The 18743-nt window shown below is 37.6% G+C and overlaps 1 protein-coding gene across 1 annotated transcript; it reads left to right on the top strand.

The window, feature by feature from the left end:
- The first annotated feature begins 604 nt into the window (after window positions 1-604).
- Window positions 605-18738, top strand: MYEF2 (myelin expression factor 2). The gene is made up of 17 exons (XM_082769179.1): window positions 605-886; window positions 4509-4738; window positions 5951-6003; window positions 7261-7268; window positions 7374-7467; window positions 8343-8534; window positions 9177-9330; window positions 9765-9814; window positions 9901-9964; window positions 10111-10212; window positions 10406-10456; window positions 10535-10603; window positions 10872-10970; window positions 14058-14129; window positions 15328-15536; window positions 15659-15710; window positions 17890-18738. Exons 1-17 carry the CDS (start codon window positions 660-662, stop codon window positions 18051-18053), a joined length of 1890 nt encoding a protein of 629 aa, XP_082625305.1. The 5' UTR covers window positions 605-659; the 3' UTR covers window positions 18054-18738.
- Window positions 18739-18743: the final 5 nt, after the last annotated feature.

Here is an 18743-nt window from a genome sequence, read left to right as displayed (position 1 = left end):
TGGCTTTGGAATGCAGATGGTTCCTGAACAACAGGAGTGATGCACTTCAGTTAAATTAAGGGTCAAGCAGCCATTTGTTGGCGTGAACTGCATTATTAGAAATGTAAAGGTGAAGAACTGGAACTGTGCAACAGCATGTTTATTGTTGGCGCAATATGGCTTTGCAGATACTTGTAAGCTTACAGAAATGGTGTTGTGCCTCCTGTGCAGGGCTGGTGGGCCTGTGGGAGGTTCCTAAGCAACTGTCTTAGGGGTCAGAGAGCATGAAATGTTCATGCTCATGGGTCAGTGGTGCAGGAGGCAGTTGGCCACAAACTAGGAGGACGTGCACATGGCTGTGTGCGTCGGTGGGGAGTTACGTATCCTACAGGAGTGAGAACACTCAGGACAAGGATGGGGCGCAGGAAGGAATTGGGTCAGCAGAGCCTGGGGCAAGCCGTGCGACGGCTGTGGGGGGCGGCTACGGGCGGGCCCGGCGGACTGGGTCGGGCCCCGCAACCCCCCGCTGTCGCCATGGCAACCCGTAAGCCTCCCGGCGCGTCCCCTCCTCCCGCCGCTATCCCCGTTCTCGCGAGACTCGGCCGGGCCGGCGCGGCGAGGCCGAGGCGCTCCGGGCCCTGCTCGAAGGAGCCGTAGCGGGGCCGCGGCCCGGCCGCGAAATGGCGGAGAGCGACAGGGCGGAGGCCGCGGCTGCCGCGCCGCTGCGGGGGGCCGAGGAGGCCGCCCCCGCCAGCCAGCCGCCGCCTCAGCAGCAGCAGCAGCAACAACAGCAGCAGCCGCTACCACCACCACCACCACAAAAACAGCCGCAGCAGCCGCCGCGGGCTGAGGAGGCAGCGGCGACAGCAGCCGAGAGCGGCGGGGGCAGCGCAAATGGCGTCAAAATGTGTGTGGCGGGGGGCGGCGGGCCCGGTCGGGCCGCGGCGGGAGGGACGCGGCGGGAGGCAGGGAGGGATGGAGGCAGGCGGCCGGCCCTCTCCTCCCCACCCCCCGGCCCGGCTCCTCCCCCGCCGCGGGCCCGGGCCGCTCCGGCGCCCCGTTACCGGAGGGGGTCCCCAGGGTGTCGGGGGAAGGCTCGCTCCGGTGGGAGGCTGCCGAGCGGCGTTGCCGTTGGGTGAGGGGCAGGAGGCTGCGCTCGGCTCGGGCGGTTTAAGCCGGCGTTGCTGTAACGGGCTCTGGTCTGGCGGGGCGTCGGGGGGAGCCGCGTCTACAAGAGCTGTGGGTTGGTTCTGGCCTTGTTCACGTTTCCAGGTCTTACCGTAGTATGTTTTGTTAGCCTTTGAGCCGGTCTTTGTGTATGTGAGAATGGTAAGGGAGCCCTACAGTGGTTTACTTCACAAAACAGGCAAACAAACCCACAAACTTTTCCAGTAAAATTTTATGGGTTCTCTTCTCCTTGATGTTAGGCTTCAAGGTTTATCCCTCTTCAGATGAGCTACATTTTAGCCTGGGGTCATTGAAATTTCAGCAGTTGTTAGTCTCATTCACATCTTAGAGGGAAAATACATTTTTTAGAAGGCCTTCTACTGGAATATATCAAGGCTGTTGAGAGGTCTGTGAACTTCTAATGTGTTATATGCAGCCCAGGTTTGATACTGTTGTGCTTAAAAATAGATGTGGGATGAGGCATAATATCAAAATGGAGAATAAAGGAGTAACTTCATGCCTTTATTTGACTCCCAGGGAAATTCATATAGTTTGCAAGTTATAAGCTTCACATTGCAGTAACACAGTATTTTGTATCTATTTTCTTTCCTCTGAACCTGGTCGTAAGCATCCCAACTACACAAATTATTGAGTATTGGATGAAAGACTAACCTTTTTGCATCTTTTGAGGCATATAGTAATTTATTGTCTTTTGGAGTTGCTACTCATAAAATAACAAAGTAGTTTTTCTCTATCACTCCTGTCAGCAACTTTCTTCTTTTCCCTCCAAAAGTAATTGCCAGCAAATGAAAAATCCTGTTATTCTGCAAGATAGAATAGTTTCTGAGGCGGTCTTGTCTGTGTTCTGTGCATGGCTAAAGTCACATTTTTTGAATGTATTTTTTGATTGAAGGTACTTTTCCTGAGAGGGCTATGTGTGAAAAGGAATCTTTGCCTCCAGATTGTTCACTGGCCTACTGATTCTGGCAGATGAGTTTTGCGAGAAAGATCAATTTTTATTTTTTTAAACTAATTCTCAGGGATTATTTTCAGGAGGAACTATTTTCAGGAGGCTGGCTTTAGTTCCCAGATTAAGTGAAGTGTCTTCTTGTTTCTCGGATTTAAGAATTCATGCAAGACTTGTGTCCTCTCTGCTCTCTACTGGTTTGTACAGCCAGGTGTTGTAGGATCTGTGGGTTCTGTGTTTGGAGGCCTGGCTCTTCCTGTGCACTGTACTGAGCATGCAGGGGCTGTTTGATAATCCTTTAAGCAGGAAAGAGCTTAAAAGGCTAAAGAGAATTTGTTGGTCTAATCCTAAAACCTAAAGAAGAACTTGGATTTTGATAAGGGTATCACTGGGAGAAGTTTTGTGTTCACAAATGGAACTGGATTGGAAAAAAACAGATCTGACTGGAAAATTGAAACATTACTATTGCCCTCCTCGCTGTCCTTCCCCCTGGCTTCTGCCAGTTCCCTGCCTTGTTCCACCCATTTTACATCATTACACAGCCACACAAGAATTATATTGCCACAGCAGACAGGATGGTATGGGGGAGTAATGATACAGAGGAAACTGGAGAATGCTTGAAATAGATAACGCGTTGTTGACTGAATGTTTTAAATAGTAGGAATATTTACCTGAGTAATGTCCATGCATTTCTCAGTTGCTAATTCTTTTTTAATCCACTTGTAAACAACACAAGGACTGTGAAATTCATATCATATGAGTACTTCAAAATTTGGGAAAAAGTCATGGGAGAAAAATGTTTGTGTTTGAAGCTACTTTTCCCTGAGAAGTGCTCAAGCTTGAGTAGATAATACATTTAACTTCATGAAAGGCTATTTGCACATGCTCTGAGTGCAAGGCTGTCACTTACTGTTTTATTAAAAACTATGCAAAGAGAGCTGAAAAATAATAATTTCAATAAATCGAAATTTTCAATTTTGCCAGATTACTATTATAAAACTGAAGCGCTTGTTTTGGCAAATTTTACACCAGAAACCACCTACACTGTCAAAATGAGATTAAAAACTAAACCTTCTGAGAAGTGGGACAAATTGAAAGGACAGTGATGTTAACTTGAGAGGATACATGGTCAATCTCTTTGACAGTCTACTATGAGATGCTTCCATATCTTTGTTCTAACTTGAGTGACTGGTGTTGGCTCTTTATTGCGAAAAGTACTTTTACACATGCTTTTAAAGTTATTGTTAACTGCAGTGAGATTTGAACTAGATGTTGCTCTGTATCTATATAGCAGCTGTTTATAGCAGCTGTTTAGTGGATCATATTTGTGTGGCTTTGTTACTGGAGTCTATTAGTTCAGCGGTCCTACTTTTTAAGTAACAATTCAGGCACTTCGATCCTCTATTGGCATTCTAAGTCTACTTGCAATATTAACACTTTGAAGATTGCTGGAGAGGTTTGACTTTTAATTTGGATATATATATTTTTTTTAATTCTGTTCAAAGTGTATAGTTTTTACCAAGGCTGAGAAATGTGCTGCATTAAAGGAGAGGAAGTGAGTTGTGCTGCATTCTTCATCTAAAAGTAAAACATTTTTAAAAGGAAAGCAGCTGTTGTTGATAGATTTTTTTTTTTAAAGACTACGGGCCAGAAGTCTTTGTTGTTGTTTTTAATGGATAATTCCTGGTGAATTAATTGGTCTTAGATGCAGAGCACGTTTAATAGACCTATTTCTTATGCATTTATCATGTTTTCAAAGTATACTGGTGTTAAGCACTAAAAATGAAAAGAGCATTTGTTCTAAATTTAATTTTAATTTCTTTCTAAAATCAGTCTGGCACAATTTGTGAATAAAAATTATTTGTACTGAATAAAAGGTCATTTGCCTGTTAAGAGTTGATTTTATGTATTTATTAATACATTGAATGAAGTACACCAAGCTGTTCCAAAAATTAGACCGTTTCAACTCTGACTTCTGTGGTGAATAGCGTGCAACTTTGCCAAGTTAGATTTGAAAATTATTGAGGTACTAAAGTACTTCAGATGTTGTAGGTTATTTTTCAGCTGAGTCGTGTTCTTAGAGTAGTAGTAGTTTCATAGCACCGTGTTCCTGAATCTTGACAGACATAATGGAAATGGAATATACCTGAAGTAACAAGATGTGATGTCTGTACTTATAATAGTGAATTAATCTCTTGTAATGTTGATTTTTGTTCTAGGTAAAGCAATGTATATTGAAATTAAACTGGTAAAATTATTTTATTTTTCCTAATTTGAAAAGTGGGATTTGACATCTTCGGAGGTCTGTTAATATGGGAGGCATAGACCTACATATGTAGCTGATATAGTAGTCTTATAATCCAAAGTAAGACCCATTTATTTATTTGGAATGTAGGGAGAACGATGAGACAGCAAAAGAAGAGAAAGCACCAGTGAAAGAGAAATTTGCTGCAAAACCAAAGGCAATCCCTTCTCTTGGAAACAAGAATAGATTCCACCCCTATGCAAAGGAGAAGAATGCGGGCAGTGGAGAGAAGAAGGCTGTTAATCGTAATCGAGTTTTCATTAGCAACATCCCATATGACATGAAATGGCAGGCTATTAAAGATCTTATGAGAGAGAAAGGTAATTTATTCCTTATAATGTACTTCCTATAAAAAGGGGTAAAATGTAACGTATATGTCCTTTGAGCCACACAGATTTGATTTGACTTTTTAATTATTTTTTTATTTTTTGGCCTTTACTTGGTACATCTATCTTCCTTCCCCCTCTTTCATCTGAGACAATTGCATTGCAGAGTAGGATTGGTAAACGAGGTTTTGTAATCTTCTGCCATTGTAGTGTGACAGTAGAGAGAATATACATGACCTCATGACTTCTTCAAGAGATTGTTTCATCTAGTTGTAGTCTTTGTAGATTTTTTTAAAGGGCTATTGTATTTAAGCAACACATTTAGTGTATTAACATATGAATATGAAAGGAAGTCTTTCAAAAGTTGTTTTGTATTTCTTTGGTGGAATCTGGCTGTGGAATTAACTTTGTCTGCATTGTCATTACTGCCATGACTGCTTGTCTGGAGACCTATATTAAACACTTGTTACTATTGTTGCAGTTCTGATAGAGAAATCTTAATACCCCAAACTTTTATTTTCAGTTTTGGGGAAAAGAATGCTAATGTATGACTTAAGTAAAAAGCTAGTTCTGTGTGTTTTTCTTGAAAAAATAGATTCTTCAAAAGTAATGCAAAGCACACTTGGCTTTTTGGCTGTGAAGAATGCCAGTCCCCCAGTTCTGTAACTGCTGGTGTATCTGTTGTAAGGTGACATGATTATTTGATTGGTTTATTTACTGAAACTTCCAACTTTAGAAAGTGAGTGGCTTGCTGTGAAATATTTGATGTGTAAATTTGGTCATTATTGAAGGCAAACTTATGATTGAAGACATTCAGGTAGAAAGTCACCTTAAAACAGGTGTTGTGAGTAGGATGATAAATGTAACACTTTTCAGTGAATGTTGACGTTTCATTTGTTAGGTTAAGGGACTGTGTATATCTGAATTTGTTCACCAACTGCATCATACTGGCCAAAATATGATCTGTAGTATGAATTAGGTTAAATATAGTTGTTTGTTTTTAGATTCTGAGAATGTGGCTGTAGCATATTTCTGAAAATTAGCTAAATTATATAGCCATTGACAGGAGGTATGTTGGTCTGGTTTTGATTGTTGGTGAATAATAGGAGCTTCTCTGTAGAGTTGTGCACAGGGGCACAGAAAAGAAAGATACTGGTGTTTAAATGCATTGTCTCTTGGTATTTTCCCTTTGTATGTCTTATGTAGTTGGTGAGGTTACATACGTGGAGCTGTTTAAGGATGCTGAAGGAAAATCAAGGGTAAGTGCCGTGGGCAACAATCTGCTAGAGGTTTAAAAGTTCCTCAGCAGTTTTATTTTTGTATAATACCTGTACCAGTTATTGGAAAGTAAGTTTCATTTCCACATTGATTTTCATTAAGATAGCTTTGAGGTTTCTGTATTAGAAATAGTTTGACACTTTCAAGCAGCACAAGCTAGCTGGCTGTAAAGGACAAAATACTTCATAAATTTGGCATTCACTTAATTCTTCTTTTAGCCAACATCTTTGTTTTGGTACAAATCTGTTTTATATAAAGGATTTTCAGTAAATCATTGATTTTATTTAAATTTTGTTAGTGTAGTATTCTCTTCTTGGGGACACGAAGTATGAAATCTTAGCTAAGAATATACTGTTTGAAGTGCCTGATTTGACAGCTTTACACAGTTGGTACTCTAAACACAGGATTAATGTATTTGCTTTTTTTAAACTAAATGGATGGAGATGGTTGGTAGCCAAAACAGTGCCAGCAATGAGGCATTAACAGTGAAGATTGCTAAAGCTCCTTTGTCTTAAAAATAGTCAAAAGTTTGGCCAATAGTAGCTTCAAACCTGCAGTGAGAACTTGAGAAATGCATGTTTGAGTCTTAACTGAAGTTGTAAAAGTAGTTGTAAATTATTTTCTTCAACGCTTGCTAAAACTAAAACATGCTTTCAGCTTTCATTCACTTAGATCAATCCTGAACTCTTTGTTTTATTAGAAGGATTCTGGTGCAGTCAAAAAGGTTATTTTCTTACACAGTAATCTCTCAAATATGCTAGTAATACTGAAGAGGTTTGCAGGCTCCTTGTTCATTGTAAAGGTATATTTGATGTATTTGGATTTGAATTCTGTAGTTGGTGGGCAGATTTTAATGACATGATGAGTGTCTTGATTGTTTTTTGGTTATGTTTTCGTTTTTTTTTCCTTCTGCCCCTTCCCTTCCTTCCCCCCAGCTGTCCTTACATGGATCTGTGTGGCATTTTTCTGTAGTCCAATTCTGGTTTGGCTCAAAGAGAACAAAATATAATATAATGCATTTTGAATGGTATGTGTGTTTAGAAAGTAGGAGAAATTCAGCTTGGCTACTAGTAAAAAGCATGTATTACGAATTTTGAAGCTGAAAATAACTTGATAAATAGTTATTTAACAGTGAGCTTGGATCTTTAACTGGACTCTTAAATACTCTAGCATATGTGTTGACTGGCTTTTTTTTTTTTTTTCTCTTTACATGTGATTACAAATCATCGTGGATGTAGGGTTGTGGGTAAGTTTCTTTTTCTATGTGTGTAGAAACACACTGCTATTCAAACGTTCTGTTAAGTTTAATGTTTTAAACTTTAACACTCCAAATGTTTTTGTTCCCTCTAAGTGTGGTTGAATTCAAAGATGAAGAATTTGTTAAGAAAGCGTTAGAAACTATGAACAAGTACGATCTTAATGGAAGACCCCTGAATATTAAAGAGGTATGATTATTACTGTTTTTTAAATAAACTGTGAAGATAATGTAACTACTGAAATGATGGGTACTATGTTTTAAGTGTCTAGCTGTGTAATTATTTTATTTTATTTTATTTTATTTATTTTTTTAACATTTTCTTAACGGGCTAAAGTGCCTGCTGGCTTCTAGAAGGTCTTGATACAATGTCAAGTGAAAAAGATGAAAATGTGTCCTAAAGCCAAAATAATCGAATACTATTTTTCTTTTACACAACCTTATCTTTAACTTCGTATTCTTACCTGTGTAATCTGCTGCTGTTAAAATTCATGTTCCTTACCTGCCTTAAAATACCAGTTTGAGCAGAACAAGCTGAGTATCAGACTACTACATATGTGCAAGGATGGTATTGGAAGCAGAGAACTTGTACTGATTTGGAAAGTGAAATTAATGTCAACGTTTCTATTGTAGTGTTGTAGCATATAATAGTGTCTGATACAGTTCTTTATGTCCTGTTATAGCTTTAATAATGGTTATTAACATATCAAAAAAAACCAAAACTATTTAAATTAAATCAGTTATTGGAAGAAGGTACTAGACTGACAGTCCTTTAGATTGAAATCTTTTCTACTTGTCCATAGGCTAGGTACAGCATGTGAAGTGGCAGTGCACGCTTCTTCAACAAGTGCTTTGCCAATATGCCTCAACCCTCATCTGAAAGGACCCACCTCTAGAGGTGAGGGAATTAGGTCTCCATGCTAATTCGGTTCTTAATCCCTCTGACATGGACAAGGATATTAGTTGATAATTTTGACGGGCTTATGTAGAATTTCAAATAGTACTTATTTATTGCCAGTCCTGATATTGATGATTAAGTTGGCTTTATTTTTGCACATGTTGCAGGATCCTGAAGGTGAACATGCCCGCAGGGCATTACAGCGTGTAGGAGGACAGTTTCCAGGAGGACAAGGACCTGATATGGCACCTGGATTAATGAATTTACCACCTTCTATTGTCAACAATCCAAACATTCCTCCTGAGGTTATCAGTAACTTGCAGGCAGGCAGGCTTGGGTCCACTATTTTTGTTGCTAATGTAAGTTTTATAACGTATTTTAAAGCAATAATACTTGATCTTTGTAAAATACCTGCATAATCCAGTTTTAATATTAAGAAGAAATGTGAAATGTTAATTCACATTTAGGATATTCAACTAAAAACACAAGACACGTATCCAGATTTTGGATGTGAAAAATGTGTTCCACTCCTAAAGCTGTCTTGCAGTTTTAATTATAGTACAGTCAAATTTGGGAAAAAAAAAATATTTTTTTTTTTTTGCATTTTTCATTTCTTCCATTTTTAATACAATATACTTTTATTCTTGATAGTTATTTTATACAAACTTAAACTTTTATGTTTGGGTGTACTTCATCAGTTCTTTATTTGCACAAATTTAAGAAACAGGCATGGGAGTACAGCTGGTTTACAAGAACCCATCCATTTCTCAGCATTAGTACGTTAATTAGAAAATTACAATAGATATATGTGCTATAACTTGTTGCTTTTAGTAACATTCATGTTAGACTTGGTTGCAGCCTTTTTTGTGTATGTTACAAAATTGTTTACGTGTATAAAGCATTTTGTGAATCAAAGTTTTACTGCAGTGTAGACAAGCTTTGAAAACTAATGGCAGAACAGAAATGTGCAGTGAAATCACTTACGTATTTCTCTGTGTAAGCTTGACTTTAAAGTTGGCTGGAAGAAACTAAAGGAAGTATTCAGCATCGCTGGAACTGTAAAGCGTGCAGACATCAAGGAAGATAAAGATGGCAAGAGTCGAGGAATGGGAACAGTTACTTTTGAACAAGCAATTGAAGCTGTTCAAGCAATATGTATCCTTGGCTTTGGAAAAAAAGGAAAAAAATGCTCAAATATGGCTTAGTCATTTTTAATGGCTCTTTACCATATAGTTTTGCAGATGGTGCTTGTTTGCCTTGTAGATAGGATAAGGGACTAGAGTGTAGTACTGTGCAGATTGTTTTATTTTTTTTTAATAGTGACTGAATTTACTGCTAGAGTGTAAAAAGCTGTTCTTGATGAAGTTAACAGACTTAAAATGCACAGGGAAAGTGACACCCATGAAGACAACTTTTATATTCCTAACAACTTATATAGTCTCTTTCTGACCTTTGAAACAGCATTCTAAAGTTTAGTTAAGGAAAGTTAAGACTCCTAAAAGTGGCACAAACATAAGTTTTTACAGTGATTCTTTTGAAATAGTTAAATTGTCTTCTTTAGTTAGAGTCCTTGAATAGCATTTCTTCAGCTATGTTCAATGGACAATTCCTGTTTGATAGACCCATGCATGTAAAAATGGTAAGTTGCTTATATTTCTTTCTACCTTATGTATCTCTGCCAAAACATTGAAGGGATCATAGCATAGCATCCTTGTTTTTTATCAGGATGACAAATCAGTCCCTCATGAAGATTTCCGTGTTGCAGATAGCAAAGGTCCACAATTACCTCGTGAGTACACGCTCTTCATTTTTAACTCTTTGCACTTAATACATATTGATAGTGTCTTGGAACAGTTTAGTAGTACTCTTGCTTACTATGGTCTCCTTATGGTGCATAAAGCCTTATGATGATAGTTGTTTTTTCTTTTTTCCAAGGTGGCCTTGGTGGCATTGGTATGGGACTTGGACCAGGTGGACAGCCCATCAGTGCAACACAATTGAACATGGGTGGTGGAATGGGGAACATGGGTCCAGGAGGTAAAGTCATATTCTTAATTTTTAACTTAGAGAGCTTAAGTTTACAATTTTCATTTCTGTGTTTAGAAGAATGGCATGCTCTTGTCAAAGTAAGCCTTGCATTGTGTGTTTTTGAGACACTGTCTTTGCATTTTTGAAATATATTTGGATCTTACCTGTCTTCTAAATGGTGTTTGATCTTTTTGGTTTAAAGGTATGGGAATAGATGGTCCTGGCTTTGGTGGAATGAATAGAATGGGAGGCGGTACGTGCAGCCAAATTCTTTGTCTTATGCATTTTTTTAATATTGGATAGAAAAAAAACATTCTTCCTTATTTTACAGGGCTTCCTGGATTTCGTGGAATGGAAGGAATGGCTAATATGGGGGGATTTGGAGTCAGTCGAATGGGAGGTAGGTGAATACTTACTAGTTTGCTAGTACTAGTTTGCTAGTCTGTGAGCCTTATTAAAAGTCCTCTTTACATAAGCGTGGGTAATGTAAATGGGTTCAAAAGAAATGTGGCATGCATGGAAGCATAGGAACTGGAAGGAGAGGTGCCTCTGACTTGTGGATTAAATTTACTTCTGTTTAAACAAGCAGCTGTGAAACAAGTATTGTATTAGCATCAACTTAGTTGAATATGACAGAATATGTCTGTTTTGTGCATTATTCTCTACAGAAATGTTCCGTGGTGGAATGGGAGGAAACATGGATAGAGATTTTGGTCGTAGTGAGATGCAACTGAACCGTGGTTTTGGAGATTCTTTTGGAAGAATGGGTATGGTAACTGTTAAATTTCCTGTGGCAAATTGCAACATGGTATTGGGAGAGTTTTACTAGGAGAAAAAACAAGAAGAGGTGTGGTTTCATTTGGTCATCTTCCTCTGTCCCTTCTCCACCAGCTGTTATTGTAAAGGTGTTTATTTAAGGGTGTTCGTATGTGTTTGTTATGGCTGTTTCGGAAGATGGAGGTTAGGATGTATTTTTTTCATCTGCAGAATACAAGCAAAATACAATACAAGCACAGTGATTTTTAGGAATGTATTTTCCTTCATACTGTTAACTTTGCCAGGTATTATGTTCTTTGGATATTAAAACATCTGGTTTTGGCAATCCTGAACAAGATGTCTTTGTACTACCTTTGTAACTTCCTGGAGTCTGCTTTTGCAAAGACATGCTGGAAAGTTGTTCTTACTGCAAATCAGACAGCATTGGATAGGAATGATGAATTTTGGTTCCCTCAGTTTTCTTCCTGCCTTTTCCCTTGCTGCTTAGAATAGGATTTACTGTCCTCTTCTGAGATTGAGCAAGGTTTGTTATGTTTATAAATGGTGTTCTTTTGACTGAGTTCATTTTTGCTACTTTTGCCCTCCCTCAAATGAGATACTCTTCTGTCTGGATAGAAGTTGAGAGCCTGGAAGTGCTTAACAACAGAGCTTTCTATGGTTTTGTTACTATATTCTTACCTGAATGAATACATTATGGAAGACAGGCTTTCTGTTTTTTCCTGTTCCTCCCACCACCACGAATTCCCTACTGTGAAAGTGAAAGAGTGTTAAGAGCATAAGGCTCATTTAGTCTAGGAAAAATTTAATTTTCCCTCTTTGGAAGAAAAAATTCTTCCTCTTTGGTGGGTGTTTAATTTGGGTAAGTCACAATAAAGAGTAACTGTTATGTAATGCTCTTCAAGCACTGATAATTGTGTAGCAGTAGTAGATATTTAGTAAGGATGCCAGTTAAGTTTGTCGTAAGGTCTTGTAATTTATGTCTTAAAAAGCAGGTGCTATGCTTTCAGTATGTGTATTTCAGCATAGGATAAATATCTGTTTCTTGAGTGAAAATCCAGAGCTGCTTCAGTTATAAATGTTCATACAAGCAACAAACTTCTGAGTCTTCTGGTAACGTGCTGGTCTTGAAATAATGTGAGTATAGCTGCTGTGAGAAACTGATGCGGGCATTGGTCATTCAGTAGATTTCAGCAAGCTTCAACTTGCTACCTGTTAGCAATCTTACTGTTAAAATACTGTTCTGGTTTGAGATAATATTCTCCTGGAGCCATGCACCTTTAAAATTTGGGAACTGCAGAAAATGAAGATGAGTTTTAAGTAGCAGAAACAAATAGTATTGTTTTATTATAGTTAAATACAATGTTTAGTCAGGGAATTTCCTAGTGTACTCTTATTACAGCATTTAGGTTAATAATATATTAAAAGGAAATGTTGTGAGTGAGTGCATTTGGCTTCCATACCATGCCAGTTTCAATGAGGGCAACATAAGACAGTCTTCGATTGGACTATGGCATCAGTTAGTGAAAATGAGGATGTTTGATTTGCAGTGATTTAATAGCTAAAATTTTAAAGTATCCAAAAAATCAAAGGTTATGTCACAGTCTATCTCCAAACTTAGCATTTTTCATTGATGCAAATCCAGTAGGGAAAAATGTACAAGGAGAGGATGTTTCGAAGGATAGAAACAGCTGAATACATGCTTACTATGATTATTTCAATTTTGGTTTTGTTTGTTTTAAAACGCTTCCTAGGCTGCTAGGGAGACTTTTCCTTTTAAAAGAGAGGGAGTATAACTGGGATACATTCAAAAACTCTTAAAGATTTCTAGTTTTGAGAAAGTAGGGTTTTTTTCCTCACAATTCTTTTTAAGGTTTTGGCATTTCATCTTTGGCGTAATGAATAAGTATTAAGAGCTTCATCATATGCGATCTATTGGCTGAAGTACTGTGCGTAATCCTGCTGATGTTGAACAACCATAGGCTCTTGAATGGGGCAGTCCATTTTTTTGGGGGTCTTGGTATGGCTCTGCATGTTGTCTGAGAGAAATATTTCTCTCAAGAGACTGGCAGGGAACAACTATTGCTGTTTGTAACTGCATGGAGAAAATAAAGTTGATGGAAGACTGCTTGTCTGGAAAGTATCATCAGTGACCCTTTTTAGATACTGAAACAATAGTGTCTAGCCAAAATGAGCCAGTTGTTGATCTGTTTTACCATAAGTAAAAACTGAGCTGTTTCTTTTAGGGATTAAAATCAAGCAAGAAAAATGTAGTAACTGATGGCTCCAGAATTACCTGCAAAATCCTGCTTCCTTGTATACAGGTTAACAACTAAGATGATTATGCTGCCTATATCCTGAAATATTGCCCACTAATGTAGGAAGCTGTCTTTTGTCAGTCCAACACTTTTGTTTTACCTTTTCTGTCTTTAGAGTGCTCTTTTTGTAGATACTAGGTTTATTTGAATGGATTTGTTTGAGCTGGTTCTCTGGAACAATTGGAAGTGCTTGTTACAGAATCCGCAGAGCCCCTTGCTCTGGTCAGCATTGACAAGAATGCAGTTCTTCAGTTTCTGCAATTCTGGAAGCTCCCTTGGGATTGCTTTCCTGAAACATAGTGCTTCAAGGAAAACTCTCGTTTTATTTATTTATTTGTTCCATTAAACCCTGCTGTCTAGAATCAGTTTCTTACACTATTCTGGAGCTTTTATGGTTTTGTCAGGTACCCTTTAGTATTGCTTTTCTCTCTCCCTTTTTTTCTGCCAAATTCTATCAGTTCTCTGATACAAGATACGGTTCCTTCAGTTTCAGATGTTTGTGCTGCTGGCAGGTTGTCAGAGAAAAACTGTAGGTAGCAAGGAATCAGAGTAGCTTATATCTTGTAACAGAGGAGGAGGAACTAAAGTTACTTGTGGGGTATTTCCTACCTAGTTTGCATAATAAAGGCACGGGTTGGAGTGTTCTGTAGCAAAAGAATCGCCAGGTAACACTGAGATCAGTGCACTTTATCATTGTGTGCTTTGCTGTTGTCACTAACCGGCAGTTTCGGTGTATGTCACTGTTATTTTTTTTCTGTTTAGGTGGTGCAATGATTGGTGTTTTTGCAGGAGGAATGGGAGCGCCTAGAATGGGCCCAGTAGGATCTGGAATGAGTAGGTTAATTTGTTTCAATAGAATGTAAATGTGTAGGCAATGTAATGAAGTGGTGTCCGTGTAATTGTTTCAGAGGATGTACTTGTCAGCGTAGGAAGAAGTAGAATTCTGTTGCATGGGATTCCCAGTCTAATAGTTTTTAAGGTTGATTTGTTGAGGTAAAAATTCAGAGGAAAACTTGCTAATACAGTCTTCCCTTTGAGCATATAGTTTTGAAATGGTTTGAACTTTTGGTTTGGAGGGAGAAGTGATTCAAGTAAATTTGTATTCCAGAAAAAAGATGAATAGGCAGAGTTAGTTACTTAAGTTCAGCTTCAAGTTCACATAGGTACTTTAGTAATCTCTCATAATTGAAATAAAAAAAAAAAAAGTCTTGAATTTCAGATTATCACTCAGTTTAATTTTGTGCAAAGCTCAAACACTGAGTTTGTATTACCGAAAATGTCTCTGTTACTCAAGCTAGAGCAGATAAGAAAGTAAAATCTTGCTAGGGACAATCTTGCGAGGCGTAAGGCTTAGAGAAGGTCTGTCATGGATGATCTTGATAGTCTTGTTTTACATTGTTAATTATGAATCCAGAAAAAATATAATAGAATATAGGATATCTGAATATGCCATTGATCTTGGTTCATTATGTAATATACTTTAATATATTCCATTGCATGTATCAGGGAAGGTCCATGCTCTGCACAGGACTGGCAGGAATGGCTGTTCTTTGCAGAATAGGCTTTCTCTGTAAGACTGTCATTAAGTGTGGTATGGCTGCATTTAGTAAAGCCAAATGGTTTTGCTTCCTGTATTCACAGTCGTGTTGTACCTGGTCCAGTTACCTTTATCTTAATATTTCCACAGTCATTTACTTAATCTCTTTTTGGTGCAGGGTATCATATTCTTATTAATTAAACTAGACGGTCTTTAAACCGTAACTGTTTTACTTCTGGTGTTAAACGTTTTATGTTAGATGATGTGAATAACAGCTTCGCGCAATTTGCTTTTTACTTCTATACAATAACTGATACTTTGTTTCTTCTAATGCTCTGATTTTAAATATTAGCCATGTTACTAGATAAATCACTTTGCATGTATGCATTGTTTTTCCTGACACAAAAGAATTTAGACTTTTTAACAAGATACTTATTCATTGATTAATAAAAACAAAACAACAAACTTGTTATTCTCCTTTTTCTTCCTCTGTAGGTGGTGGAATGGGTGGTATGAACAATATGGCTGGAGGAATGGGAATAGGCATGGATCGGATGAGTTCTGGTTTTGATCGATTGGGACCAGCTATGGGTGGAGGCCCAGACAGGAACATGGATATAGATCGAGGATTTGTGCCTGGCCCAATGGGAAGTGGAATGAGAGAGAGATTAGGCTCTAAAGGCAACCAGATATTTGTGAGAAATGTAAGCATTTGAAACATAGAAAAGATAAGCCTATGTTGTGTGCGTGTTTTACTACATGCTTTTTCTTTTTGTAATATTTTGCCATTAATAAATACTTTTTTTTTTTTTTTTTTTAATTGTAGCTCCCTTTTGATTTGACCTGGCAGAAACTGAAGGAGAAATTCAGTCAGTGTGGTATGTATGTGAATCTTACCTCTGCTTAGCTCCATTGAGTTTGCATTCTGTCTTGTTCTTTAGATAAGGGAAGTTTTATAAATAATTTTAGGTGTGACATAACACATGAGACTATGGTACATATTGGCTGAGAGTGCTCATCTCCTATAAACTTTAACCCATCTCATTAAAATTACCCTTTGAACTTTTTCTTTTTTGAGGTAGGTATTAGTTATCCTCTGGGATATAATGTAGTATTTATTTTGAGATAAATGCATGCATGGATGTGGGCCTGGCCAGGTTTATGCGTTATTTCCAGTAATGGTGCCATATCAAATCAGAATTAAGAATTTGCAATCCTGTACTGTCTCACCTTTTGTCAAGAAATAAAGTCGTCCCCCCCCCCTTTTTTAAAGTAAGATACAGGATTTCTGTGACTATCCGATAACTATCTCTAATTAAGAAAAGGTTTCTTTTTACAGAAGTGAATTAAAACTGATTCTTGTATGTAGAAATGTGATTTTTTTTTTAAACGCACAGAATGGAATAGGTGAATATAACTGAATGTAATATTTCAGAATGAAATAAAAGAATTATGAATGGCTTCACTTACTTTGCAGAGACAGGAAGGAAAAATAACTTTAAACATTCTACTTTTATATAAGACAGTCTTCATACAGCTATTTGCAGAGTGGATATACATTAGAACTTGTAGTTCAACTATGAAAATATTTCAGGTGTTCAAATGCATTTAGTGGTTACAGGAACTTAAGGTGTGCTTACATTCCAGGACTCAAAGCTTTTGTTGCTGAATTATAGATAGATCTAGCATACCGGGTTTTCAGAGTGAAGTTCTCCCTTCTAGCATTTTCAGGGCTATGTTGCTGCTGTTATAATTCTAGGAGCTGCTGGTGAATATCCTAGTTTTATGCTGGGATGCCGTGCGGTTAAAGGACTGCATAAACCCTCTCTGCTTTTAAATACAAAACGAAACACCAAAACAAAGCCCTTCCCCATAATTCAGTATTAAGCTTTAATCAAGTTTCCATAACTGCATAACAGGTTAGTCTGTAAAACCACCACCACCTTTGATTTTGCTTCAGATTTTTTTTTAGGGGTTATCCTATGTGTTTTCTTCCTTGCCATCCACGTTTTCCCTTAATATGGACAGGCATGAAATAATGATTCTTGTGCAAATCCATTGAACAGTTTTCTACTAAAATCTTTTAAAGTATTTAAGAGAAGTTTTTGAAGAAGTAAAACATCTTGTGCAGATACATCACTTGATACCACACTTGTATGTTGGGAACATCTGTGCTTTTGTGAAGATACTTCTTGATATCCTGTTATCATCAACTTCTTAGTAATATACTTGCACTTACACTTAGGGATTACATTGTTTTCTAGAAACATAAACAGGATCTCAGTGACTATCAGATATAACAATTATGTTGAATTGTTTTTAAGAATGTTTAGCACAAATATAAACAACAGATTGAACCTGTGGAGCCATGGTCTTTGTATTTCCTTATGATGCTGACATGAAAACAATTTATTTCAGTGAAATGCCAGTCTTTTATTACTAGCCACTTAAAAATAAAAAGTCCTGTGTTTTAGGGAAGAATTTCTTGTTCCTGCTGGCACTTAAAGGCTTGCTACTCTGTGGCATCTACATAGAAATGTTCTCTCATGAGTTGAGTTTCCAACCAATTGGGTAGTGCATTCTATTTGTTTTTTGCTCTGCAACTTTTTTTTTCTCAGTTATATGATTGTTGTGATTAGTTGATAATGTGATTATTGTACTGCAGTGAGCATGGTGGACTGGATTGAACTGTCATTCAGTTAGAGGATGACAATTAATCATACTTTCGGCAGTGTGGCTCCACCAGTGAAACACAAAACTTTTCCGTAAGCTTATAGGACACTTTGTTTCAAATTTGATGTCCAGTTCAGGCATGCATAATCTTATGGTAGTCTGAAGGATCAATTTTAAGCAGTGGGACTTTGATTGGAATCTTTGCTGCTGTTTTGACCTATCACCTTCCCTGAATAAGTGAATATACTGTAAATCTGATAGTTCTGATATTATATGTCCCTCTAGATTATATTTAGAATTGTTTTTTAATCACTTCTGATTAGTTCTTTAAGTTTTTAGTGCACTGAAGGTGGAAAATAACTACTGTTTAACTTGTTTATTCAGGTCATGTAATGTTTGCAGAAATAAAAATGGAGAATGGAAAATCAAAGGGCTGTGGAACAGTCAGATTTGACTCGCCAGAATCTGCTGAAAAGGCCTGTAGGATAATGAACGGCATAAAAATCAGTGGCAGAGAAATTGATGTACGCTTGGATCGCAATGCATAATTTAAAATTGTGTGTTCAGGAACATTCCTCTGTCTGTTTAGCTTCTCTATCCTAGTAAGTCATTTTTAGTAACATTGTATGCTTACAAAAGCTGTAAAAACAAACTTTTAAATCCCACCAGCCTTTAACAGTATAGTGTTTAATATACTGTGATACTTGTTAACTGAATCTTACAATGTTTGGTTTTTAAAGACAATTTGCCTGATTTTTGTTGTTGTTTTTGGAGGCACTGAGCACCTGCAGGTCCCGTTAAACTCTGGGAACTTTGGATGCTCAGCGCCTTTGGAAAATTAGGCCAAGTGTCTCTAGTCATTCAGTTTAAATGAATGGTTATACTGTTTTTAATAAAATAAGCCATTTTCTCTGTTAAGATTGCATAGTGGGATTTGTTTAGTGTTTTCTGATTTTTATTTCCCTCCCAGCATGTATCAGCATCGTAATGTAAAAAATAGGTGTCCTTTTTCCAGAGTTTTGGTTTTATATGCTTGTTGTTGTCATACTGTAATTCTTGACTCTAAAGGAAAGGGCTCCAATTAGGCTGTGATGTTTCTGTTCTACTTAATATTACTTTAATGCCGTGACTTAGTTCTGTAAATAAGATCTAGAGCCCAATGGGAATTTTGGATTTTTTTTTTGTAATTTGACTAAATGAAGAAACTGATCTTTCTCTTCTGCTTTTATTTTTTCATC

Source organism: Aythya marila, assembly GCF_965140915.1.
Source record: "Aythya marila genome assembly, chromosome: 11".
NCBI lineage: Eukaryota > Metazoa > Chordata > Aves > Anseriformes > Anatidae > Aythya > Aythya marila.
The sequence above is the reverse complement of the archived record's forward strand: the minus strand, read 5'-3'. Positions and strand labels throughout refer to the sequence as shown.

Coding starts and splice junctions, on each gene's coding strand:
- MYEF2 (XM_082769179.1), top strand. CDS start 660: ATGGCGGAGAGCGACAGGGCGGAGGCCGCGGCTGCCGCGCCGCTGCGG. Junction 887..4,508: donor AGCGCAAATGGCGTCAAAAT/GTGTGTGGCGGG, acceptor TTTGGAATGTAG/GGAGAACGATGAGACAGCAA. Junction 15,711..17,889: donor GGAGAAATTCAGTCAGTGTG/GTATGTATGTGA, acceptor TTGTTTATTCAG/GTCATGTAATGTTTGCAGAA.